The 25,940-nt window shown below is 36.5% G+C and overlaps 1 protein-coding gene and 1 long non-coding RNA gene across 8 annotated transcripts in view; one reads left to right on the forward strand and one right to left on the reverse strand.

The window, feature by feature from the left end:
• Positions 1 to 19,664, forward strand: LOC137718425 (uncharacterized). Of its 6 annotated transcripts, XR_015965339.1 has the most exons (8): positions 1 to 544; positions 736 to 802; positions 9,175 to 9,234; positions 13,921 to 14,100; positions 15,304 to 16,151; positions 16,338 to 16,534; positions 17,507 to 17,759; positions 17,852 to 18,799. It is a non-coding gene; the product is annotated as an uncharacterized LOC137718425 (long non-coding RNA). The 6 variants fall into 6 exon arrangements; XR_015965338.1 differs by lacking the exon at positions 13,921 to 14,100 and adding an exon at positions 19,400 to 19,664 and having other exon boundaries at positions 17,507 to 18,526; XR_015965336.1 differs by having other exon boundaries at positions 17,507 to 18,799.
• LOC137718424 (MADS-box transcription factor 23-like) overlaps positions 9,625 to 25,940 on the reverse strand; it is an 18,530-nt gene continuing 2,214 nt past the window's right edge. Inside the window, exons 3-9 of one of the 2 annotated variants that reach the window (XM_088698615.1) lie at positions 17,553 to 17,631; positions 12,803 to 12,864; positions 10,390 to 10,489; positions 10,262 to 10,303; positions 10,096 to 10,179; positions 9,817 to 9,971; positions 9,625 to 9,722 (exon numbers count right to left, since the gene is read on the reverse strand). In XM_088698615.1, the coding sequence (XP_088554741.1) occupies positions 9,707 to 9,722; positions 9,817 to 9,971; positions 10,096 to 10,179; positions 10,262 to 10,303; positions 10,390 to 10,489; positions 12,803 to 12,864; positions 17,553 to 17,631 (538 nt within the window). In that variant the 3' untranslated portion in view covers positions 9,625 to 9,706. Of the gene's footprint in view, positions 9,723 to 9,791; positions 9,972 to 10,095; positions 10,180 to 10,261; positions 10,304 to 10,389; positions 10,490 to 12,802; positions 12,865 to 17,552; positions 17,632 to 25,940 lie in introns of those variants that run through there. The other variant, XM_068457972.2, reaches the window with a different exon arrangement.

Consider the following 25,940-nt stretch of genomic DNA (forward strand, 5'->3'; position numbering starts at 1 on the left):
ATGAAAGAGAGGAACAAAAGGAGATTACGTGTAAGATCGAGTGGGGGCATCATAGACCTCCATAGCCCCCACTAGCTCTCTCTCTCCTTCAGAGTCTCCCCCACCATCATTTCCCCTCTCTTTTTTAATTCGTCTCTTTCGCAGATATTTTTCATCTCTCTCAACTCCCTCCTCTCGCACCTTCTTTTTCCTCGTTAGGCATCCGCTCACTACTGTCTCCTCCATTGAAGCAGAGATCTCCTTCTCCTCATCCTCTGTTTGTCCCCTTCTCTCCGTCCGATTCTCCTGATTCCACCGACCTCGCGATCTTCCTTAATCACCGCGTTTCTCTGCCTGCATTCTCCTTCTTCTGATTTATTCCATTTCCTCCACCTCTTCCGACCTGTAATTTCGCTGTTTCTTGACTAATATCCGTCCGCCTTCGACAGCGAACCGTCTGTTTGGCTGCCAAGAAAACTACGAGAAAATTCCAGAAAATTACAAGCTTAAATGAAACTGAGAAAGAATCGCGTAATAGTAGAGTCCTTATCGTAAGCCCTACGTCGTAAGTGTCATACTTATCTTTCACTTTCAGATGATTTTTATCTTACTGTGAATTGAGCATTGAGCTGAGCTTCTTTTATTTATTTATTTATTTATAAATATAATTATATATTGCAAAATTTGAGAAAAATATATGTTCACTGCCACTTGTTTGTGATCTCTACTTATATTTTTGTTCTTTGGAATTTTCAGAAAATAATATTATTGTAGAGGAAATTTATTTTGTTTTGGAGACAGACGCCTTCACTTCGCAATTCAGGTACAAGATTACTACTTTTTCTTTTTCCTGTTGCTTGTAAATTGTGCTCTGTTCGCCACAAATTGCTTTTAACTTGGTTGGTGTCACTGCCTTGATCACCTTTAACTTTAATTTAAATTTTACCTTGTTCGATGCACCTGTTTTTTTATATTATTTTCATGATCTCTCTGTCCCCTTTCCCCTTACGGTGTAACGTTAATTCTGTGACAACATTAAAAAAAAAAATGAGGTGATAGAGAGTTCATGAAAAGTTCCACTTTTGAGCAGTCTTCTTAGCATTTATCTATGATTTATAGGGTAAATAGTAGACAAATCGAGGTGGTAGTTGCTATGGATATTGTCAATTTGATTTGAGGATTCATTTATTGGACCATATCGGCTCCACAATATCTCTTTATTTCATGATATGCCGCTAAGTAGGTGTTAGTGTGTGCAATCTTGTACAAGTACCAAAGTAGCTTGTAGTATATTAGTATCGATGCTTTATGGGTTAACCCTCGAATCAATTGTATACCCGCTTCTTTTTATGACAAAGATTCAAGATTTGCTCGGTTATATTATTGTTTTATCTTCCAATTGTTAAGTGTGTTTGTCTGATGCAGTTCATCAAGTTTCTGGTCTGCGTAAGGAATGTATGATGTTCAATCATAGCTTTAAAATACATTATGTAATGTACATCCGTTATTAACAGTTGTCAATGTGTTATGAACTTACATTCTTGATCTATATTATATGATAACTTTAGAACATTATGAATGTACATACTAAATGTGCATCCATTAATGGAAGTTATTAGAATACGTCTAAAAATAAGCCCTTTTTAGCCTCGAGGAGGCATCTAGGTTTTCATATTTGCTTAATAATGTTTTTCAGATAGTTATTTCAACGTTCAGATAAACTAGCTAGGTACCTGTGTATGGCCTGGCAGGTCGTAGTAGTAGTGCTTGTGGCATTGATTATGGCATGTTGGATTAATGCTTGTTTCATGGCGGATTGTATAACCAAGAGGTGGTGGCATGATGATTTGTAGTAGTACATTTGTTCATTGGTGGAACTTAGTCTTGTAGTTGCAGTGGTTATGTTAGCGTCCTTAGAGTTAAGGTGGTGATAAAAATGTTGATTTAATAGTTAACTGTTCATGGTGCTAATGCCCAAAATGATGGCGTTTTTTAGGGTGATTGAATATTGTGAGTTGATACTGTGACTAATTCGAAACTTTGCCTTACTTAGCAGTGGTTGATCTCAATCTCATATTTGTAAAAAGTCCTGGAGAATAAAAATATAGAATATTTATATCTTGTGAAGGAACAATTACTGAGTATATATGATAACTTTCACTGTTTCACATGAGAGAAGACTGATCATTATCAGTGATTTGAAATTTTTTTATTTATGTTTTGATTTGCTGTTTTTTCTCGTGATGTGTTTTCATTGTAAAAATTGTGGATTCACAAAGTTTTCTTAAGTTCAATTAGACTTTGTCTGGTGGGTGGTTATCACCACCATACGTAGAGGAGCATGATAGACTGATAGTTTGTGCAGATGAACCTATAAAATTGATTGGAATTGAGCATGATAGACTCAAACTATTCTCATAAGTTATAAAATAGTTAGTAGTATTGCTTAATATACATTGTTGGCTCATCCTTCAAGTGTTTGTTGGGAAATGATAACCAATGTTTGGGTTGTGCAATAGTAAGATTATTAATTTGTTAGTTGAGCATTCATGTTCTGGTTAGCCTGTGTTTGTGTAGATCAACTCTGATCTTTCGTTTCCAATAGTTAACCGCAACTTGACATTTGGATTTATAGATCTTTGCGTAAGTATCATATACTTTCACATGTCATCCATGATGTAGGATTCAAGGTATTCCCTTGCCCCCCTGCCGTCTTTCCCTCTCAGTTTAGGGCTGTTTTTTCCTCACTGAGATGGGAAGCATACCCATAACAAATATACATGGACGAACCTAACTGATTTGCTTACTTGTTAGAGTAAGGGAATAAGGGGGAGCACTTCTACTACGGGATAGAGAATAGGTCCGGAAGGAACAATCTTTGAAAGAACTTAAAATAAGAGTGTTTCCCCCTCGGCAAGCAGAGTGACCTCTTCCAGTTACCGGTAACTTTGTCCTTTCTTCTGTTAGTTATCTCAACTCTTCAAGTCGAGTTCTAATTGCTATAAAAAAAAATTATCTCATTGAGTTGTTAGTTCGTTCCGGTGGACTATATAAACATGCATGCTTTGCTTTATAAAGGACCTTATTATGGGCTTCTTAGTTGCTTTGTTTATGCCACCTAGCATGGTAAATTAATGCAATGGCTTACCTGCTTATGAATTATGTCACCTTTGGTAGAAGGTACTTTCCTCATAATTGTATGGCCCACGATCTAAGGCCTTCTAAAAAAGCGATTGCTCAAGCTGCTCTTCTTGAGTAACTTAGACCTCCTCAACGCATGCATGGCTGCCGTAGGATTCAGAGTATCTCAATACAAGCTTTTCTCTATGAATAATTTGTAGTAGTTCGAGTTGATATTTGAATTTCTATGCCTTATTTACGTTTCCCAAGTTTCCTCATTGTCATAATTCCTACTCCTTTTGGATCTTGCTCTTTGATGTATCCGGCAATAGATTAAACTTAGCAAATTAGAGAATAACTAGGAACACACAAGATTATATACTAGTTCGGCTGGACTATTGCCTACTTTCAGTTGTGATTTTCCTAGGTAGAGAAACAACTTATTTGATTAATAAAAGAGTTATAGTACTTTTGCAAAGCCCTAGAACTAATCGCCCTTTATCCCTCTCGACTGCCTCTGGCATCTCTCTCCTTTTCCTAGCCATGCCGCCCCCTATTTATATGTATAGGTATGATTTAAATGCCTATTTTCTGATTAAGTTTCCTATTCTATATGGAATAGGAAAGTACACTTTCTACCTGTTCCAATTAGACTTCTAAGATTTCTTATCTAATTGTACAAGGAAACTTTGATTCTTTCCTAGTCCCTTTAGGAGAAGAACCGATGCACCCTTACGTTCCCCAATACAATCCTAAACAAAATAGGACACTAAATTTGACGAGCCAAAATCCTAACAATCTCAGGCCACACCTTTTCTACACTCTGTTAATTGGCTTCTCAGACCACACCTCTTTTGCACTTTGCCAAAAAATGATCAGGTAATCCTGTATGAAATCGCATACTTCTCTCTTTCCATGAAAGTTTTGTTCATCCCCTCAAGAACTCCGTCTTGTTGGAATTTTTTTTTTTACTGTGAAGTACCTTGTGATGCCTTCCTGCTTATAGTAATCGGCAAACTCCTTGCTTGTATGCTCACCTATGTTGTCAATTATGAGATACTGAGATACTTGATCTTTCTTCCAGTTTGATTCTCGATTTTTGTCTTTCATGCCTTGAACTTTGCAAAAACCTCGGATTTTTGCTTCATGAAATAAACCCAAACTTTCTAGAAAAACCATCCATGAAAGTAAGCAAATATTGGCTCTACCTTTGAATTTAGGTGGTGTAGGGCTTCAAACATTTGAGTGAATATGGTTGAGTTGCTCCTCACTTTGATTATTTGCACTGCTGCTTGCGAATGAGCCTTTGTTTGCCTTTCGAGAACGCAGAATTTACAAAAGTCTAGCTTGCGATGTGACATGCCTTCTAGCAAGACTTTTGTGCAATTCTTGCAACCCATTCTGACTTATGCGCCCTAGCCTGTATGTTAGAGTCCAAACTTGTCTTCTGTACTCTGCTTTGTGGAAACAACTGCTCCTCCAGCTATCATTGTCCCAATTAGATTGGACAACATTTTATAATGCTACCTTGTATTACCGCCAATGATCCAAATTGGGCTTGGGATGAGACAAGCTTCTCTATCAATTGGCAACTCTGAGCCATAATCTTTCTATTCAAATTAGAGTTATAAAATATGAATATTTAGTAGGAAGTCATCCATGCTGAGGTTAACAAAGAATTGGATTCCCTATGAATTTTAAAATTAATTAAAAGCCAAAACATCCTTTACTCACCTTGACTCTTCTTGCTTCATAACGGTACCCATAACCGGCCTTGTCTAAAGTACTCAAGGAAATCAATTTTTTTTTTCTTTTCAGTCTAGTGATATATCTAACATTCCCCAAAGCCTGCACACCATCAACCATCCTGATTCTAACAGGCCGATTCCCTTTATAGGACATGGTGAATCGTTCCCATTAAAACTTCTCAGCTGCTGACCTCCTTGTAGGTATGAAGCCATTCTCTTACTGCACACAAATGGAATGTGCATCCAATATCCAAAATTCAACTTGTGAAAGCTTTGGAGCCTGATGTTACCGAAAGAAGCTCCCCATTTCTCACTTCCTCGGTAACTGTACTAGCTGAACTTGAACTTCTTTCCATCTTGATTTTCTTCTCTTTCCAAATTTTGCCGTTCTTTTTCCATTGATCGGCATAACCACATTTGTAGCAACCTTCCTTCTTTTCCTTTTTCTTCTTGGATTTTGACATACCCTTTTTGTTGCTTTCTCTTTCTTTGTCTTTTCCTGCCCTTTCTCCTTGACTTTGACATAAAGGCCTTGAGAGCTTTAAGTTATATCATCTAGTTTAGCATATGACTAAAGGGCTTGTCTTCAAGCTTCAAGGACTCCTTTCCAAATATTAGTGTTGTTCGAGAGTGCTTGAGAGACGAAGGTAGAGACCTCAACTGGATGATAGCCATATCGTCATCTTTGCAAGTTTCTTCAACCTTCTAAAGATTGGCTATGCAATTCTGGAACCTGCATAAGTCAATATCACCTCCTCCTTCCAATCAAAGCTTAAATAGCTCATCTTTGAGAAATAGTTTGTTGGACATGGTTTTGCCCATATAAACGTTCTCCAACTAGTCCCATGCTTCCCTAATAATCATCTTTTCTGTGATCTGGGACCTGACTGATCTCGTGCGATGGATCTTAATGGAGCTCTTGCCTTCTTACGAATCTTGGTCTATGCCTGTGTTGTGATGGTCGTTGGCCTCTCACCAATGAATGCATCATCCAATTCCTACTATATCAATACATTCTTTATCGTCTTTTGCCAGTCCGTGAAGTCATCCTTGCCATCAAAAGGTTTTAGTGCAGGCCTTAGGTTCGTGGTCGCCTTGCCTTTTGACATCACACAACACCTTGAACCAATCTCTCGACACCAATTGGTATAATTGTGAGACTGTGACTCACTTTGGATATTTTTTTTATTGATGTACCTGGCAATAGATTAAACTTAGCAAATTAGAGAATAACTAGAAACGCAAGATTTATACTGATTTAGCAAAAGTTTTGCCTAGGTCAGAGTTACAGTACTTTTGCAAAACCCTAGAATTAATCACCCTTTATCTCCCTCTGCTATCTCTGGCTTTTCTCTCTTTTTCCTAGCCTCACCACACCCTATTTTGGTTTACATGCCTATTTTCTGATTAAGTTTCCTATTCTATATGGAATAGGAAAGTACGCTTTCCTTCTAAAATTCCTAATCTAATTGTACAAGGAAACTTTGATTCTTTCCTAAACAACAATATTCTCCACTGTTTGTAGAGCTATAATTGATATTTCCTCTGTTAAAAAAAAAATAGTTTTCATAATAACAGAAAATAAAAAATAGGGTGTTATCCGCACACTTATTTTTACTTCTCATACACCCCTGTCAATTTTTGGCCGTCATATCAAATGAATTAAAGAAGATCAATGACAAAAAATTAACAAGGAGGTGTAAAAGGTAAAAATGGGTATGTGAATAATCTTGAAAAATACATTATAAAATATAGTTGGAATTGTAAATAAAAAAATAAAATCGTGTATACCACCATTATAGTCGCCATTGCCATTACCTCCACCACAACATTCATCATCGTCTCACCATTATCACCATTATCTTTGGCACCACAACCTCCCATCACCATTGCTGCTACCACCATATCCTCCTCCACCATCACGCTCAACACCACCACCATCACCTCTCATAACCATTGCCATCATCATTATCATTACCCTCACCATGGTCACCACCACCCACCCCATTACCCTCACTACTACCACCACTGCAACCACCATTGCTACCAACACCACTCTCATCTCAACCACCATCTCTACAATCACAGCCACCATTACAACCAAACATGAATGTGTGTGTCGGTGTTTTAAAAAACTCGCCTCGGGGCGCGCCTAGGCGGCCTTGAAGGTTGGGCGGCCGAATTTTCGCCTCCGTTTTGTGGGGGTGGGTGTAGGGCGGCGTCGGGTCATGCCTAGGTGGCTGACTTGGGCGTTTTTTCCCTTCAAAATTCATGTCTGTTTCTAAAATGCAGGAGACTGTTCTAATTTAAACGAAGAAGAAAGAGAGAGTTTCTCTGTCCAAATGGCGAAGTCTAACTCCAACTCTAGCTCTTCCTTTATTTTCCTTTAAATTTCCTATAATAATTGCCCCACTAAGCCTTTATTTCCTTTTAAATTCTCTATAATTTCTCCACTCAGCCTTTATTTCATTTAAATTCCCTATAATTTCTCCACTCAGCCTTTATTTCATTTAAATTCCCTATAATTTCTCCACTCAACCTTTATTTCCTTTTGAATTTCCATATAATTGTGACATTCAACCTTTATTTTCCTTGAAATTCCCTATAATTGTGGTCACTCACCCTTATTTCTCTTAAAGTTCTATATAATTACTTACAATAAAATAAATAATTACAACATTTTAAGACTTTATGACATAGTTTCTAAGTACAACTAGACTTAGTAATGAAGAAGATGATATTATTTTTGACTTAGTTATAATTATATTTGTTTTACAAAGTATTATATGTATAAAATATAATTATATATGAAATATATATTAAAATTTTAGGTACCTTGAGGGTTTGCCTCACGCCTCACGCCTAGGCGAGGCTATCCATGGAACGCCTCGTCTACGCCTTCGCCTTTTAATACAATGGTGTGTGTGTGTGTGTATGTTTTTTGGTGACATTATAGATATTGGTACCATACCCATTTTCAATGTTTTCATTATCAGATTAAACTACTACACACATTTTCAAATCGTAAAAATGCAAAATTCTATTTGTTGTTTTCGTTTTACAAATAGTTCTTCAAAAGTCATTTTACAAAACGTTACCGGACGGGCCCTTATCTTTCAAAGTCCTATTGACTCTTGCCAAATACAACATATGCTTCAATTTTGTTGAATGCATTGACTTTTTCCGGCTAATGTATGTCTAATCGTAGAAAGTCTTTTGTTCTTTAAAGTACTATATTGTTTCAGGAAGCGGCATGAAATTATACTAGTTGTATTCTTAGACGTCCGTTTTTGCTTCTCTTGAAATAACCATTAAAATATACGGTAAATAAAACATATTGCCAGATATTGCTGGCTCCAGTTTTATACGTTATTTATTTACTTTTGTTGTATTATGAAATAGCCAATTAGCCATTAAGATTGAGTTGAAAATGCTCAAACAGCTATCATACGTTTTCCTTCTCTTTATAAAACCAATGGTCTGACAAGATTTGGTGATTCATAATTTTATTTGAAGACCCAGATTTTTATTTGAACATGTTTCTTACCCTTTCCTCGCAAGCTATGTTACGTAGGCCTTAGTTGCTGATGTATCTAATCTCACGAATAATTATTTGTCCCTGTTTTCCAAAAGAATCTCAATGTGGCATGATTATGTGATCTTCCCTGTTGAAAAGGAAACCTCTCATCTTTTAGAATTCCAATATGGGATATGCATCGCAGTCCATAGATCTCTTGGAACTTTATTCATTTCTGTTGTTTGTGTATTTGGTGCATCAATCTGTGAACTTGGAAACAAGGGATCTGGTTATGGTAATCTTAATTAGAATTATGTTGTTTAACAAATACCATAGAGTGGCATGGGACTCAAAGCTAAGCATGCATAGTCTACTAGTGCTAACTTGATACAAGATTTACTGTTTAATAGTCCCGGAGCCTTATTATTTGTGGATTGCTCTGAATTGCACTTGTATCTGATAAATGAAACATTGTATTCACATGTTTTATGTTTGTTTCAACCAAAGTTGGTCCAAGATCTACATTTGATCATAAGATTCATAACCAGCATTAAAGAGTTTTACCTTGATTCGACCATGCATGTTTTTTTTTTTTCCCGCTGATAACATAAATTTTGAATTTATTTTATTATAGTGTCCTAGAGGTGGATTTATTATTATATCAGAGAATTCTGCGTATTGTCATACTTACATGTAATGGTTGTTTCATTGAATTTATATATGGTTTACCATAAACAAAACTATCAATGGCTTGATTTCGCTTACTGTGCTTAACTAGCTATTACTTCCATGGTGAACATTGTATTGCAGTCAGGACGTCAAATCATTGCAGATGCTGTCAGTGAAATATCAAACTGCATGAACATGAAGGTAAACACCTCATACACCATTTTGTGAAATGCAATACTTCAGTGGACCAAACCTGAACGCAGTAAGTTGAAAAGTTTTGCTTCTTTCTCTTTATATTTTCATCTTTTGTCAAAGCAAGTGCTTTTGTTCACATGTTTTGTTGTACAAAAATTGGCGACATGCATATAAACATTGCAATATGTTTCAGAGCATGTTTGTTCCACAGCTGCATAGAGACTTAAGAGATTTCTAAACGCTGCGGTGCACGTGAAGTGCAAGTCAATTATTCTTTATTATATATGAATCTCATCTTTACATATGTAGGTGGTTTCTTTGATTGTCACACACATCAAAACATTGTTTTCAAATAAAGGTCCTTTTGCTGATTGTTTTGCAGCTCTTTTACCACATTGTGATAGAACATAAATTTTATCCAACAGCCTTGTTCTTGAGAAATCAAGTAACATCATCCTAGTCTGATGCATCTTCTTTGCTAGCGTAGTTGTAGTCTGCCGTAGTCGTCACGGAAATAGTTTGATCAAAAAATGAAAACTTATAAGTGATTATCATAATAGACACTATAGTTTTAGGAAGGAGGTATACCCCAGATCTGTAGCCCTTGCTGCTGGCTCGTAGTTTTGCTGCTGTGGCTGGCTAAGCTGGAGACGGACAGGTCCATGTGAGTCCTCTTCGATACCTTGACCATTTGTCAGAATGAGACTTTGGTTGGCTTCATTTACATCCATTGTTCCATAAACCTGGGATGTGAAACTTTTCTGTTGAGGCGTTGTGAAAAATGTTGCAATTTGTTGTAGGTTGGATTGTAGATTTTATTACTCTTTCGTGGATAGTTAAAGTTTATTACGCTATCAAAACCAGTACCTTCTTAGATAACTCCACATTTTCTTCACGAAGTAGGTTTACCTTCTTAAACAGATGGACATTTTCTTGGTGAATGACGTTCCCCTGCATAGACGTTAAATTAGCTACTTGAGTAATAAAGAGGAAAAGGCTGAAAAGTGGTACCAAAGTTTTGCAAGGTTTTAACCTTTCGGTTTAGTTCTTCTATTTCATCCATTAAAAGTTGGTCCTACAAAAGTAAAAATTGTGATTTAGCCCCCTATGGGAAACATTATGTAAATAGATGATTTTCAGAAATTGAGCGACTGTTCGTACCTTTTTCATTCGGACAGCCTGAAGACTTGTTTCCAATTGGTTCTCCAGATTGTGTAAATCTTTCACACTCAGACCAGAAAGCTCTTCTCCCATCATTTGCCTGTAGTCATTGAGAGAGAAGCATTGTTTAGGCCCTAAAATGGACTTTGGGCATCTTAAACCCAGTAGTGAGGCGGATTTATGAGATGCATAGCAATTCTGTTTGATGCCAAACATCTTTATCCTAGATTATGTCTTCATTTTCAACTGTACCTAATCCCATTATTTAAGCACTGTATTGTCCTCTACCTGTGTTGTCCTCTATCTTGTACGAGTATAAACAATGTCACTCCTTAGGGAAAATTCAATAACTTGTTATGAAGAGTTGTCACGCCCTCATTGTATAACATCTGGTATAACATCATGGAACATGCCAATCGGTTCAATGCAGTGCATTCACCGATAAGAAAAGACTTCACTAGAGTGCTTTATTAAGTTGGAATTAGCATTATGAACATTTTTAGGATCTTTTAATTTATTTTTGACATTATATATAAAGCTAAAAATTGTATATGCAATATCTCTGGCTTTATGCGTGAAATGATTTTGTATTTCAAGGAAAGCACTTGGTTGTGATACAATTGGAATAGCAGAAATATATGTCATACAAAAATAATTTGGGTAGGCAAAAATTTATTTCGCCTACAGTTCTCAATTTAGCATAATCAAGCATGCAGCATAAGATGTCCTTCAATAATCAAAATAAGCACTGATAGTTATTATAAATTTTTGTTTGTAATCTTGTTATTTTCTTTTATCATTCTGCACCCTATATAAACAACTAGACATAGTTTTAAAAAGTAGCTTCCATAGTTGTTTGTTTTAGCTAGCAATCAACTTGTTCACCCATTGCTGTTTAATGTTTTAATTTAATTAGCATGAGAAGTGTGCATATCATAGTACACCATGTGAACAGTTCCTGTAAAATTTTTTATTAACCACTGCAGGAAAGGTTGAGAGCTAGATCCAAACCTTTACAAAAACCATTAGAAATTAAGAACTTGACCAAGAATTTTCTCCTTTACAAGTCTTGTCATATATTCTATATCTATAACGACATAAGATCATTCTTTTTCTCTTTGAGCTCGTTCACTAGTCCCTTAAGTAACAAAATAGCTTCTATAATTGTTTGTTCTACAAATCGTTCTACAAATCATATGCAGGGCCGGGCCTGAGGGTGTCCAAGCAGTGCCACTGCACAGGCCCTGGTCTTGGAGGGCCCATGATTTTATTTTTCTCATATACTTGTAGAATATATATCATAGCTTGCAGTAGAATAACAAATTATGGACAAAGCACCAGGGTTTAGAGATTTTTCTTGTTTTCCTGTAGGGAGTAGGTTCATGCCCTCACCCTAGCACTTTTACTTTCTGCATGTTTTCTTAAATAAGACTTAAATAGCAAAAGAATCCAAAACTACAATTCAAACCTAAGATCACTTAGGCAAGAGTACAAACCCTAGCTGCTGTTTATTCTTTGGTGTTTGTAAGAAATGAAGACTTTGTTTAAAATAAAGTCAGTAAGGCACCGTTACAGTCTTATTAAGAAAATCAGGCTGTACTCATATTGTCGAAGAATTTGAAACCTTCAGTAGGGCTTCCATTGAGTTCAGTTTGTTTCTCATACATTCATGTTCTTCATTACCAATTTGACCCAGCTACCCTGAGTCTCTGTTTGGTGTAGCTCTTCAGACCACTAAACCACACTTATGCACCATAGAAGTGCATTATCTGCTAATATGTTTTTCTTCTCTTGAATTTTAGTTGAAATTGAAAAGAGTTTCTGGTGAAGCTAAAGTTCGAGCTTCTCCCAGAAGATGCAAAACAAAGAAATCTTTATGTAGGAAAATTTTGCCTTATGATTTTGATTAAAGTGCACTCAGGCTCTTTGAATTATTCAAACAGCAAGTAATTTCCTGGTATAGCACCTTCCGAAGCCTCTCTGAACATTAATGTCTTAATTTTATACATGCAATTGGTGATAGACGTAGTAAGATAGTTCACCTTTATGAATGGATAATGCTACTATGCACTTTAAACCTCAAAATGGACATTTGTAAATTTTCGTGTTTCCTGTACACACAAAGTTGGAGTGCACTAGTGCCAATTGTGCTGCCTTTACAAGTATTGAATTCTCTTTTTATACAACTTTAGTAAAATGTATTTTTTTGGTGAAAATGGTCTGTAGACACTTGCGTGTTAACTTCTTGTGTGTAAGGGGCAAGGCCTTGTAGTCTAGTCTAAATGACACGAAATACCCCAATTGTATTGTGAAATTTTAACTTTTTATTTCTCATCGTCTTTTGCTAATGATAGTGTTTCTTGGTTATGATATGCAACAAAGTATTCATGATAGAAAAGGAAAATCATTATACCTATGGTTTTCTTGCAAGTTTTGAAGTTGTTGCCTCAACATTGCTGCTTCCCTTTGCCATAACTAGGAAGTAAAAAAGTACCATCTTTAGACATAACTATAGAATGAACAAATTTAAAGTAGAAAATGGAAATTTCAATACAATTAAAGCACTATACGTGAGAGCAATACTCTCATTTGTATAACATTTAAACGTGCAAGGAAAAGTATGAGCTTATATTAACCTATGATAATCGCCTTACTCACAACATCTTTTGAATGCAACAAATAGCTAAAGCTACTTAAAATGTAACTCCTATTTGGACCTTATATTGTGCAGTTAGGTGCAGTAACCATTTCAGATTTGCACTATCATTTTTCTTGTACGAGACTATTGGATGGATAATTGTGTCCATCCATTGACTTATAACATTTTTCTTTTATTTTCTGAGTCAGTTTTATCTTCTTTTTCCCCCCTTCTCTTTTCACTCTTTGCATGATATAGAGATAAAGACCCATTGTAATGTTTACACGTATTAAGTGGCACCGGACAATGATATTGAGAAATGAAGGCATGTGGACTTTCACACCTTAAATATTTTTTCCCTTGGGTGTTGGAGTAATATTTATGAGGTTTTAGGTATTTAGTGGGTATGCTTTGAGATGGGTGGGTTAGTGGCAATGTTTTAAAAGACGTGCCCCGAGGCGCGCCTAGACGGCTTTGGAGGCGGGGCGGGAGTGATAACGCCTCTGCCCAGTGGGAGTGGGCGAAAACTCACCGAGGCGAGACTAGGCTGCTAAGGCGCGCCTAAAGGCGGTTGGCGGGCGTTCCTAGATCCATCCGCGACCCAAAATCGAAGTCAACTGCTCTGTTTTCAAGCTCTGCCATCTGGGTTTAGGGTTGCAGGCTGTGCGGCGTCTTAATGAGGAAGACGACCGCGAAGAAGAAGAGGGATTTTTTGTTTTTTCTTTTAAGACTTGGTCCAAAACGACGTCGTTTTGGCCAAGTCTTTAATTTTTTTTAAATGACTTGGCCCAAAACGACGTAGTTTTGGCCAAGTCTGTTTTTCTTTTATTTTTAAAGCCCCAAGAGTCTCTGTTTCCTCTGTTTTTCTCACCTGTTTCCTCTGTTTTTTTCAGCAATCCTCTATTATTTAAGGTCCCGTAAGGCTTCGCCTCACGCCTTACGCCTCACGCCTAGGCTGGGCTATCCCTCGGACGCCTCGCCCACGCCTCACGCTTTTAATACAGTGGTTAGTGGAGAGACGAGAGAGACGAGAGAGCCAAGGTGCTGCATTTGGTAAGGGTCTTCCTCTGAAGGTAAGGCTGTGGTTTCTTTAGGGTTGCAAAAATGACCAAAAAGTTGAAGAAATACTTTGTGGTAATGTTTGGTAGAAGGGAAGAATAAACTGTAGTATAGGTTTGAACCAAAGTCGGTAATTCCTTTCACATAAAATTAGTTTGAGCAGACCTCCAGAGTTCTAGCATATACTGATGGCCTTACTCTTTGTGGTGCCTATTCTAATACAAAACTAGGAGCCAATTTGGCAAGTTGGGAACATTAATGCAAAGGAGGAAACTTGGCCGATTCAGTAAAGGAGACAGTCTGACGAGCCAAATGCCAAGCTCAATGAATTGGTAGAAAGAAAAGATGAACTAAAATTTTGCAAAAGAGAGCTTGGTGATGGTTTTCCACCTAGGTAAAGGTTTCCATGGTGGATTGTTATGAATGTTTATGATGCGGACTTCCCTCAAGATTTAAGTGTACATCATGAAAGTAATGTTTTAAGAGTTGTACCGATTCGTAGATACAAGGCAGAGAGGCTATAGCCAAGACTTAAACTTGAGGTTGGAGTTCATATTGAAGACATTTTGAGGGGGTTTCATCTATAAAAATAAAAACATCTAACTTTTATCAAAGTTTTGCAGCGTTATTCAATATTCAGATTTGATGGTATGTACTGTATCAGCAAACCTTTTTTTACCGAGAAATGGACTATCTTTTTCTTCATTCAAGTTGTTTTGGGCTTATGGCACAATTTTTTACGAAAAAGGTTGAATTTCAATGTTCCATCATGTGTTGCATTGTTCATTGAGTTACAGTGTACTTTTAGATGAGAGAAAAAAGGCGTCTGATTTGTAGACTCTGACAAAGCTTATTTTGGTTATATGGATGGCTTATTTGTGGGTAGGTTGCATTGAAATTCATATGTGCTATGCATAGAAATGATTGGTTTGTTCTTGAACTGAGTTTTAATAACAACGTAGTTTTTATAATTAGTAGAATGGAAGTTTTTATTTCACGGATGTTTCTGTTGACAAGAACAATCCATGAATATGAGTTATTGATGGATTAGAATTTTGGCACGTGCATGCACATACAATGCCTTTGTATGGATGTCGAACTCGATTTCTAATCAAGGAAAAAAAGGGAGCTAGCATGACCTTAATGTTTTTTGCCTTAATTTATTTCATTGATTTCACTAACCCTATGTGCACTGATTTAAAGAGAAATTTTTGTAGGGAAGAAAAGTGGAACTGGAAAAATTCTCAGAGCGAGGTTATTACTGCCTCTGGGATGAGCCTTACCAATAATTGCATTTGGATTCTCATTCAGATCTCCATTCTTGAATTGAAACACCTCAAAGTAAGAAGAGATGCCCTGGAGATTGTGAACGGATTTCTTATTACTGAGCAACTTCACACATATGGGAGCAGACATATTTGGTGCTTTGTCATAGCAATAACCTCATGCCCCATTGTTACTGAACTTGAGAGGTTAGCTATTCAGTCTTTGCTCCTTGGTTCCAAGATTCTGTTTGGAATTAATGCCTGAGCTTCCACCAAATCGCAACTTTGTTGCTATGATCTGTCAAGAAGAACGAACTGTCTATGATCTGTCAAGAAGAACGAACTATCTTTTAATGGAATTATTTCAAAAGCTGTGTAGCTGTTGGAACTCTGTCCTTATGATGCATTACTTGGTTTCTTGACTGCCCATTTTCCTCTGCAATTGCAAATGAAGAGCATCACGGCTTTGGCTGATGAAACAACATTGAATTCTGAATTGATTTTGGCATTCTGTTTCATTCATAGTCTTCCTGCCACCTCAAATATTTCTTTGAAAAGAGCGAAGAAAAACATTCCTGTTCTTGATTGATCTCTATATATAGACGAAGACCCATGTCATTGGAGTTCTTCAAATCCATGATTTTGACTTATGGGCTCACGAAACAGACATGCGCGTTGAATTGGCAACTAGTTATGCAAGGAAGTCCTCTGTTATCACAGTTGTCCTTCTGTGACCAACCCTTAATCACGACTTCTTATGCAAATGAAGAAGGTGAAATTGGATCAACAATTTGGAAGGAGTAAGTAGCTTGAGGCTGTATGCTCCCTGTATGTTATTTCTTGTGATAGCAAAGAAGTAGAATCTGGGTATTTGTTTCAAAGGATCCAGAAACAGTGTTTATACTCATCTGGCTCCCAATCAATTTACATTTCCGTTTTCTCATCTTTTTTACCATGTTATTAATCTAGTATTCAATGCATTGCAGCACTTTCATTGTGTTCGGGACTTCTGATTGGAAATTTACTTCTGGGAGATTGACTTTTGGATGATATGCTGTTATATATCAAGGAATAATATGCAACGAAGCCTTCTGTAGTGTCCTAACAAATAAAAGGAATGGTGTTACCAATACTTTAACTACTCGACTCTGGACATCTTGGTAGGCTTCAGTTTCCTCGGATGGTAAGGATTGGTCCTCTCATGCTATCTATTCTGATTGGAAAGCTTCTATAAATTAGTCGTTTCTCTTCTTTTGTTCTCATTGGTTTCTATTTTGTTGTTCTTTAGATCGGTGTAATTCAGCAAACACCTTGTCCCCTGTTTTGTAGTTTCTTTGTCTTTGCTGCGAAAATATTTGTTTTCCATAAAATAAAAATTAAGTATGCCAACCATATGTTTTTAGAGCGTTTATAATTTCTTAGGATGGGTGAGGGTGCAAATCTCTTTCAACCGCATATACAATTTATGAGCAGATGTTTGTATCCCTAGGTTGGAGAGCTGATCTGAAGATTTGACAAGAATTATGTTGATGGTGAAACTTACTAAATTGGTGCATTCAATGCCACCAATGGGATCACTTGAACCATTATATGAAGATTTTATTTTAGAGTATTTTTTCGAACTTCTATCTTCCAAACATACATCCACGAATTCAGGTTGTATATGGAGCTTAGTTGTATCGTTGTTTGCTTTCATTTGTGTTTTTTTCGATTGTAGAAAAGTCTATTATAAGTTACAGGTGTGAGTCATTTTTAAATGCGTTTTCCTGAAAAGCAGCTGTCAGTGAGCAACCATCATTGCCGGTAACCTTTGGCTGTCCTACAAATCATTGGGGTGGCTACTGTACTTAATTAAATTACTTAGCAATGACAATCTAATGCATTCTGCGTATGTTCTGTTATGATGAATCAAACAGCAGTCTTTAACTTTCTAGTTTCTCCTAACACCCTTTTCTTCGTAAAGATTTGAGATTTCTTACTGTATAGAGTTTAATTTCTTACTTTATTCGCACATATTTTTAAAATTTAGTCATTAGATTTATTATAAAAGATATGTGTGAGTACATACATATCTTGCTGTACGATTGGATGAATGAGCTGTTTGTTATTTCAGAGTCGTATGTTAAAAGAAACTCACATGTTAAATTTTTTTTAGGTATATTCTCAAGGAAAAGCTTGCAGGATAGGGAACTGAAGGATACCTTAATCTCAGAAGCTGGATTCCCAAATTGACGGTGCTCCTCTTTTGCTTTGTTGTATCGTTCAATTGCTGATTTCATGCTGGTAAGAAGATACATTTATATCAGATATACTCTTCGCTTTTTGTGAGCTTAGCACAAAAAGAATTTGGAATATGATTTCAAGAATCTGTATATGGACATGGAACGAAAGAAAATTGACATATCATGGTAACATTTTAGACTATAACTTTTTAATAGACTTCCATGCAAGCTTCTTTTTTCTTTTAAGCTGCTGTTACCGATAAAGATGTGGTTTTCAGATCTGCTACCAGACATTGTTGAAGCAGGGAACTAGAGATAAGTTTCTGTATCTTTTCCTAACTTGTTTTTCAGACCTCTAAACTCTAAATCTAGTTTATTCTATAGTTGGGACAGTTGACGACACAAGTCATTTCATGGCGACTGAAGCTGTAACACGAGAACTAGTTTTAGCAAATTTTAAACAACGCTTCATTCTCATTTCTTGTAAGCGTGCTGCTAGACTAGCACGTTACAGTCATTTGCATATCAAGAATTACTCGTACATGCAGACAAGATTAAATTGAACTGCATATTTTATAGATATACAAGAGCTTTCCTTAGTTTCTGAACTATGTTCTACAAGAGCTTATGGTTCGTCAATGTCAGTTAAGTTAATAATCTGCACTGGGAACAGGAATGTGTCCTCACTTTGTACTGTTGCGGTGCAAGGGTTGTTGCTTGTGAGAAGTACCTTCTGTAGGATTGAACAATATATCTACGGAATACTTCCGCTATTTATAAAATCCTAGGACCAGATTTAGTGGCAACTGGTAATTATTGTTTATACTAACACTGTTGTTGGAGTTCATATTCTGCAGTTTCTAGTTTGATTCCATGGGAGCTCATCGGTTTTCAACTACGTCGCTTTTCTATGTGCTGCAGTTTCTACAAAATGGTAGTCAAGTTTAAAACAGGTTAAAGTGTTTTGCTTCTAATGTGTCAACGACATGTAGTGTTCTTCCTGATAGTCATGTATTTTGGCATGAATTAACCTAATACATATCCTGTATTTTGGCATGAATTAACCAATACATATGTAACATGTTGCTAGTGGCAGTCGTCCATGTGAACACACACATAAACACACATATACCAACAGACAAGAAGCTTCAGTTTTAATGTTATTTTGGAGAATTGTTCATGCTAGGGATCAACCAAATAAAAAAATTAAAGCCATTTGACTGCAACGTGCGTTCTTTCTTTTCTTTAACTGAACAATTGTGCATCTAATAGTCTGATGGATGAGTAGATTATAGAGAGCTTGATCCTGACCAGGCTACATGATGAGTTCCAGATTTTAGGCCACATTGTGATCCATATAGACAATAAAGATGCATCGATTACGTGAATTACGAATTCAGTGGAGAGTTTAGAACACACCAAGGCTAAGAAGATTTTAAGGACAAACAAAACCAAACGGAAAACAAAAAAAATACTGTACTAACATTTTGGATATAAGGCTTCGTTTGGCTTAGAGGATTGGATTGGGATGGTAAACTCACCGAACTCAACGTATATTGAAGTGAAAAATTAACAAATTGTGTTCGACGTGAAGATAAAAGATATGTTATGCATTAAGTGAACTTATCCATTCGCATACCCTTCAAAATGGCAGGATTAGAATAGACAAACCTAGATGGCCTCATTTCCTGTGCCGTATTCACTCTCTTCCTTTTCATTCATTGATCTAAGCCGACTCTTGCTTGAAAGGACAGTTTAATTAAGATTAATAAGGTGTTCTATGAGTCCTCAGACCCCTGCTGACTAAATTCTTGTCTCCTACACAGGCGAGCTTTGTGTTTGGCTGCTATATCGCTGATAATATAATTGTGGCTCAAGAGATTCTAAAATAATGTAGGGTTTCTAAAGCTTTACTTTCAGAATCTTTAGGATTAAAAAAAGGCTTCAAGCTTAAGTGCAAGTGGAGTAAACTTGTTCGTTCCACATGTCCAATCCTCGTCTAGTTCTTTAATAAATCGGTCACATTTACCTTAAATATACCGTGAAGATTTATAAATTAATCTTAAAGACCAAATGAGGCTTAGTTTATTATTTCTTGTCAAAGCACTAAAAGTACTCTTATGTCACAATTTGGTGGTAACTTGTCACATCGCTCAAGATTTATTCAAAGTATTCCTTGTCAAAGCACCCAATGTACACCATGACACAATTTATTACTCCTTGTCAAAGCACTCAAAGTACTCTCAAAGCACAATTTGTTAACTCTCCCTGTGTAAGTTTATCTTACGTTGTAGATCCCAAACCCGGATAAAGAGGAGGGGGGAAGGTGTCAGGTAGTAAACAGTCAACATACTATTTTCACCTATCATCCCTATGATAATAAATCATAAACAAAATTTCGTTAAAGCTAGCTCATCATCGGGAAGTGACGCAGTTGTGGCCTAGGCACATTGATAAGTGAGCAAGGGTTGTATCTTCGTCGCTAGTTGGATGCAATGTTAAACGAGCAAGGGTGCGGTAAAAACTTCTTTTTGAATGATTCTACTCAAAGTTGTTTGGAAGTATCCGTTTACAGCAACTTTACTAGGGACACGTAGAAGAAGAATTTTGACCTTACTGCACAAGTGATGTCAAAGAAGGTATGACATGAAGGTAGGGTTCAAGAGAGTATACTGTGTTTAGGAATGTAGAATAGTGCAAGTTATATCGAGTAAAATGATAAGTATTATGTGCCTCCAAGGAACTAAGCGGGTTGGTCTTAAGGAGGATTGAAAACTCAGGTTTTAAGCTTTGGTATTCGAGCACAAATAAATTGAGAAACTGTGTTGGCATCATCATGGATAATACTTTGACAAAAGATGTTGTAGATGTCAAGAAGGTTGATGATAGAATTATAGCAATAAAGTTTGTGATAGTACAAACTCACCATTGTGATTAGTGCGTATGCACCTCAAGTACGGTTAGATAGGAATCTGAAGGAGAAATTTTGGGAAAATCTTGGAGAATTGGTTCAAGGAGTATCTCAGATGAAGAAGTTACTCATAGGAGGAGATTTAAATGGACATATGGGCAAGGACACAGGCAACCATAGAGGTTTGCATGGTGGCCATGGTTGTAGGAAGAGAAACGAGGAGGATGAAACCATTTTCGATTTTGCAATGGCATACGATCTCTTTATAGCCAATATCTTCTTTAAGAAGTGAGAAGCATGTGATCAGCTAGAAATGTGGGTCAGAAAAAACACAAATAAATTTATTTTTAATGAGAAAGAGGGATTGTATAACTTGTAAGGATTGCAAAGTTATATAGGGAGAAAGCCTGACTAACCAACATCACATATTGGTGATGGATGTACGTATCAAAAGAGATAAAAGAAAGAACAAGACCTTGAAGTGTCAAAGAACTGGATGAGGGAATCTAAAGGGGGAAAAACAAGTCACTTTCAAAGAGAAAATACTCGCCCAATATGTGTGTGATACAGAGGGGAATGCTAGCCAAATGTGGGATTCCATGGCTAGGTATATCAGAAAAGTTGCATAAGAGGTATTAAGAGAGTCAAAAGGGTTTTGCTCCACATTAAAAGAAATCTTGATGGAGGAAGAAGAAGGTACATGAAAAGGTAAGGGCTAAGAAGGAATGTTGTAAAACTTTATACAAGAATAAAACAGATGAAAATGTGAGGTATAAAATAGCGAAAAATGAGGCAAAGAAAGTCGTGAGAGAAGCGAAGCTGGTGGCTTTAGATGATATGTATAAGGGATTAGATACCAAAAAATGCGAGTTGGACATCTATAAACTAGCTAGAGCAAGGGAAAGGAACACAAGAGACTTAAACTGAGTAAGGTGCATCAAGAATGAGAATGGAAATGTTTTAGCTGTGGAGAACGCAGTTAAAAACAAATAAAGAGCTTATTTTCATAATCTTTTCAATGCAATGAGTACTTCTTGGGTGAGTTGAGTATCTTGGAAGAGTGTAGAAAGAGGAAGTGGCTGTAGCTTTAAGAAAGAAGCAGCATATAAATGTAGTGGGTCCCAATGGTATATCGATTGAAGTGTGAAAGGTCTCAAGAGAGACAGGTATAGCATGACTCACAAACTTTTTTAATAAGATTTTGAAAAGGAAAAATGTCATATAAGTGGCAAAAAGCACTTTGTTGCCTATTTACAAGATAAGGGCGATATATAAAATTACACGTACTATAAAGATATTAAGTTGATGAGTCATACAATGAAGCTTTGGGAGAGAGTGACTATAAACTGAGGCAAGACACATGAGTCCCAAACATGAGTCCCAAACAATCAATTCAGATTCATGCCGGGGCGCTCGACTATAGAGGCAATCTATCTTTGATGGAGATCAATGGAACGATATAGAGATATGAAAAAGGATTTGGTCTTTATAGATTTGAAAAAAGTCGTATGATAAGGTCCCAAGAGAAATTCTTTGGAGGATTCTAGAGAAGAAAGGGGTACGAATAGCATATATCCAAGCAATAAATGATATTATGATGGAGTAAGGACTGCAATAAGAAATTATGAAGGACAAAATGAAAATTTTCCCATAATCATAAGGTTACACCACAGTTCAGCTTTAAGTCCTTACCATTTTGCATTGGTAATGGATGAGTTAACTGGACATATTCAATATGATATCCCTTGGTGTATGCTTTTCACATATGATATAGTGTTGATAGATGAAACGTGGGGATAGGGAGAGAGGGATGGGGAGTACATGCGAAGCTTAACCTTTGGTGGGAAATGTTGGAATTTAGAGATATTCGCCTGAGCATGTCAAAAACAGAGTATATGGAGTGAAGTTAAGTGAGAATAGAGATCCAAATAAGATATAGTAGAGATTGGAGATCAGGAAGTACCAAGGAGTGAACGTTTTCATTATCTTTGATCTATTATGCAAAAGAACAGAGAACTGGATGATGATCTCAACCATAGAATATTGGATGTATGCAGTGGAAGAGGATATCAGATATGTTGTGCGACCGTCGTATGTCAAGCTCAAGGAAAATTTTATAGGATGACAATAAGGCGAACAATGCTTTCTGGTATGGAATGTTGGGCGGTCAAGCATCAACACGTGCAAAAAATGAGTGTAGCGGAGATGAGAATGCATTGTTGGATGTGTGGGCACACAAGAAATGATAGGATTTAGAACAAGGATATCCGAGGTAAAGTAGGGGTAGTCGTAATTGAAGATAATATGAAAGAAAATTAGTTAAGGTGGTTTGGACATGTGAAAGGAAAACCTACAGATACTCCAATTAGAAAATGTAATTATGAGATTGAGGCTTAGGGCAAAAAGGGGTAGAGGAAGACCTAAGAAGACTTGTGAAAAGACATTAAGAAAAGGCATGAAATACTAGGAGCTAATGAAAGACTTGGTGCAAAACTGAGCGTAGTGGCGCTCTAGGATTATATAGCGAATCCACTGAGAGAGATAAAGTTTTGTTGTTGTCCAAGCATTCAAACAAAAATGCATACACCTATAATGGATCCTTCCCACTAATGTAGATGCGCAATACATATGGATCGAAGTAATGTGATAAGAGCATCTCCAATAGGCTCCTTAAATGAGCTCCTAACTAGAATTTAAGAAGGATTTTTAAAAATCAATTCCAATCATGCTCCACATCACCTTCTAAGATAGAAATTCAGTCTACAATTTTTGTCTTAAAATATGTATGAACTGAATCGAACGAGAGGAGTTTTATAGTCTTTATTTTGTACACGTAGTTGGTTCTAACTGGAGGTTGAATACACTTATCGTTTCGAGAACCCAAAGAAATCAAAATCCTCATCCTCATTCTATTAGAAAACTATCAATCACCATTTTCTCTTTTCGTCTTTTCTCTCCTCTCCTCTTTTCTCTTTCTTATCACTCCTCAACCTCATCTCTTGTTGCACTCTTCTTATCCTCATCTTTCTTCTCATATGTCTTTCTTTATCTTCCCTTAATGCCATTGTTTGACGCTCAATTCAGTGCAGCCTCATTGTCACACCCTTGGTGAAGCCTTTCTGCATATCAACGTCCTTCACGAAGCCTCGCTACCTTAATCTCGACAAAACCTCATTGCTTCAGGCCACTTAAGGTCTGAGTCAAATATGCTAATATCGAAGATATGTGGTATGTTTGGATCCTGGCGACCGCCTGTATGTATGCAGTTTCGTAATGGCTGAGCCATGAAGAGACCAGAATGGGCCGAGCCTACCTTAACATTTTTTCACATAAAAAATGGAGTTATTCGTCTAATTTCCAAAGATTTTCAGGGTATTAGAGCCCCAATCACAATTTTTTCCTTATTCCTTCATTGGGTTTGACTTAAGGCCAGTGGTTCTTATGCAGTTAACCATCATCACTATGAGTTTTGAAGGACTCAGGTGATAAAAAAAGGGAGAGAGAGAAAGTTGGCAAGAGGCTGGTATTTTTTAAAATTTTTAAATTTTATTCCTTGAAGTCTTTTAATACTATTATTTTTGTTTTTTGGTTTTTATTTCTATTCTCACCCCCTTCCCTTCATTCTTTTGCTTAAAGGGACTTTTAATCTGAGTCTGGGCATGGGGGTTGAGTTGAGGAAGAGGATGACAAGAATAACATCATACCAAACCCAAATGATGGTGGTTAGTAGTTAGGACACGACATATCCTTATTTTTCTTAGATCAAAAAAACGTTTTAGGGAGACTTTTGGCTCCTCTGAGTCATAATTCTAGCTCCACAACCTAAAGTTTTGCTACCTCTCATCTTCCAAACTTGATGGGTTGACCAACTAAATTGACTTTGGAATAGTGTGATTTGGTTTAGTTGTTGCCACCATTTTAAGTGAAAACTAAACCAGATTGAACCAGACTGAACTATTAGGGTTACTATGGTCGACTAGCGGTTTAGGTGTGGAACCAAGCTCAAATAATGGCCTCACTTACATTTGATGACATGTTTACTTACCATGAATAAGTTTGAATCATTCCGATTTTGTTGAAACATGAGTGTTCAAATCATTCTAATTTTTAACTTCGCTTGTGTTTACTAACGTATATGGAATGTGAATAAAGGGTGGGTTTCACTTTAATATATGTAATTTTAGTACCTCAAAATCAGGAAATCATATCAAATATTGATCCCATACATATTTGGCTTTTAAACCAAAATGTTCTCTAATATTGGTACAACTTCTCACTTTGGTACTTAACAATGAAAATCAATATAAGTGATCCCTAAGTTTATTCAGCATAAATCATTTTGGTATTTTTGTAATTTGTCAATATCCTCGTTAAAGTGTCACGTGAACAACCATGTGACCGCATTTTAAAGGGTATTTTTGTCAAACCAACCCCTTCACTTAATGGGATATTGACAGATTTTTTACGAAATAACTAAAACAATTTATTGTGGACAAACTCAGTGGTCACTTATAACGATTTTCATTGTCAAGGATTAAAATAAAAAGTTATGCAAATCTTAATAACCATTTTGGCTAAAAAATCTTCATATTTCTTTCTCTTACCGGATTCATAACTTCATTAAAGTAAGCAAAGATGCGATGAGTAGAAAACATGCCATGAGTTTGTTATTATCAGAAATTTGTTTCACTCAAGGTACTCCTACGGATATATACGGATCAAATATGTCGAGAACTCTACATATTTTCATAAATAATGTACTTCTCGAGCGTTTTGTCCAAACTTCGTCATGATTTGTAGGTCTCTGTTTTCCCTTCACTCCCTAGGAAATTCTAACCCAAAATCCAAGAACACATTATGTCATGGTGTTGTATGAATAATAACAGAAGATAATGTGCATGACTTTGATGATCTTCTTTAGATTCTTTGTCACCTCATTTCATAAACAACATATACATGCAATAGTGCCGGAGCCCGTATGGGGTACTTAGTTGTCCTTGACCTCGAAAACTTCAAAAACCCATGTATATTTATTTGTGTATTGTATTTGACTCCTATAAACAGCTAAGGCATATTAAATTACAACATTCTTCTCCTACTTCTCTATTTTCTTCTATCATATTTGTCTTCCTTTTCTCTCTTATTGTGTGCGACTATATTGTGAGTACCATGTGCTTAATGAAATACCTTAGTTGACAAGTCTTGACAGTCTTCAACGTTACTCCACAATATCCTGCATCCACCCTCGACAAGCCTCTACGAATAATAGTAGTTGTCGACTTATGTTGGTATAAGCTTTTGGCATACATTGGCAAGAATTGATAGGTGCCTACTAAGTGCTCGACAAAATGGTAACGAAGCATTTTTGTGGATATTATGACACCATTATCTGAAAATCCCGACTTCGCCATGTGCAATTGCATTAGCTTAAACTTATTTATGGATCTTAGCACTCA

The sequence above is a fragment of the Pyrus communis genome, chromosome 8 (genome assembly GCF_041283825.1).
Source record: "Pyrus communis isolate YQ-2024b chromosome 8, ASM4128382v1, whole genome shotgun sequence".
NCBI lineage: Eukaryota > Viridiplantae > Streptophyta > Magnoliopsida > Rosales > Rosaceae > Pyrus > Pyrus communis.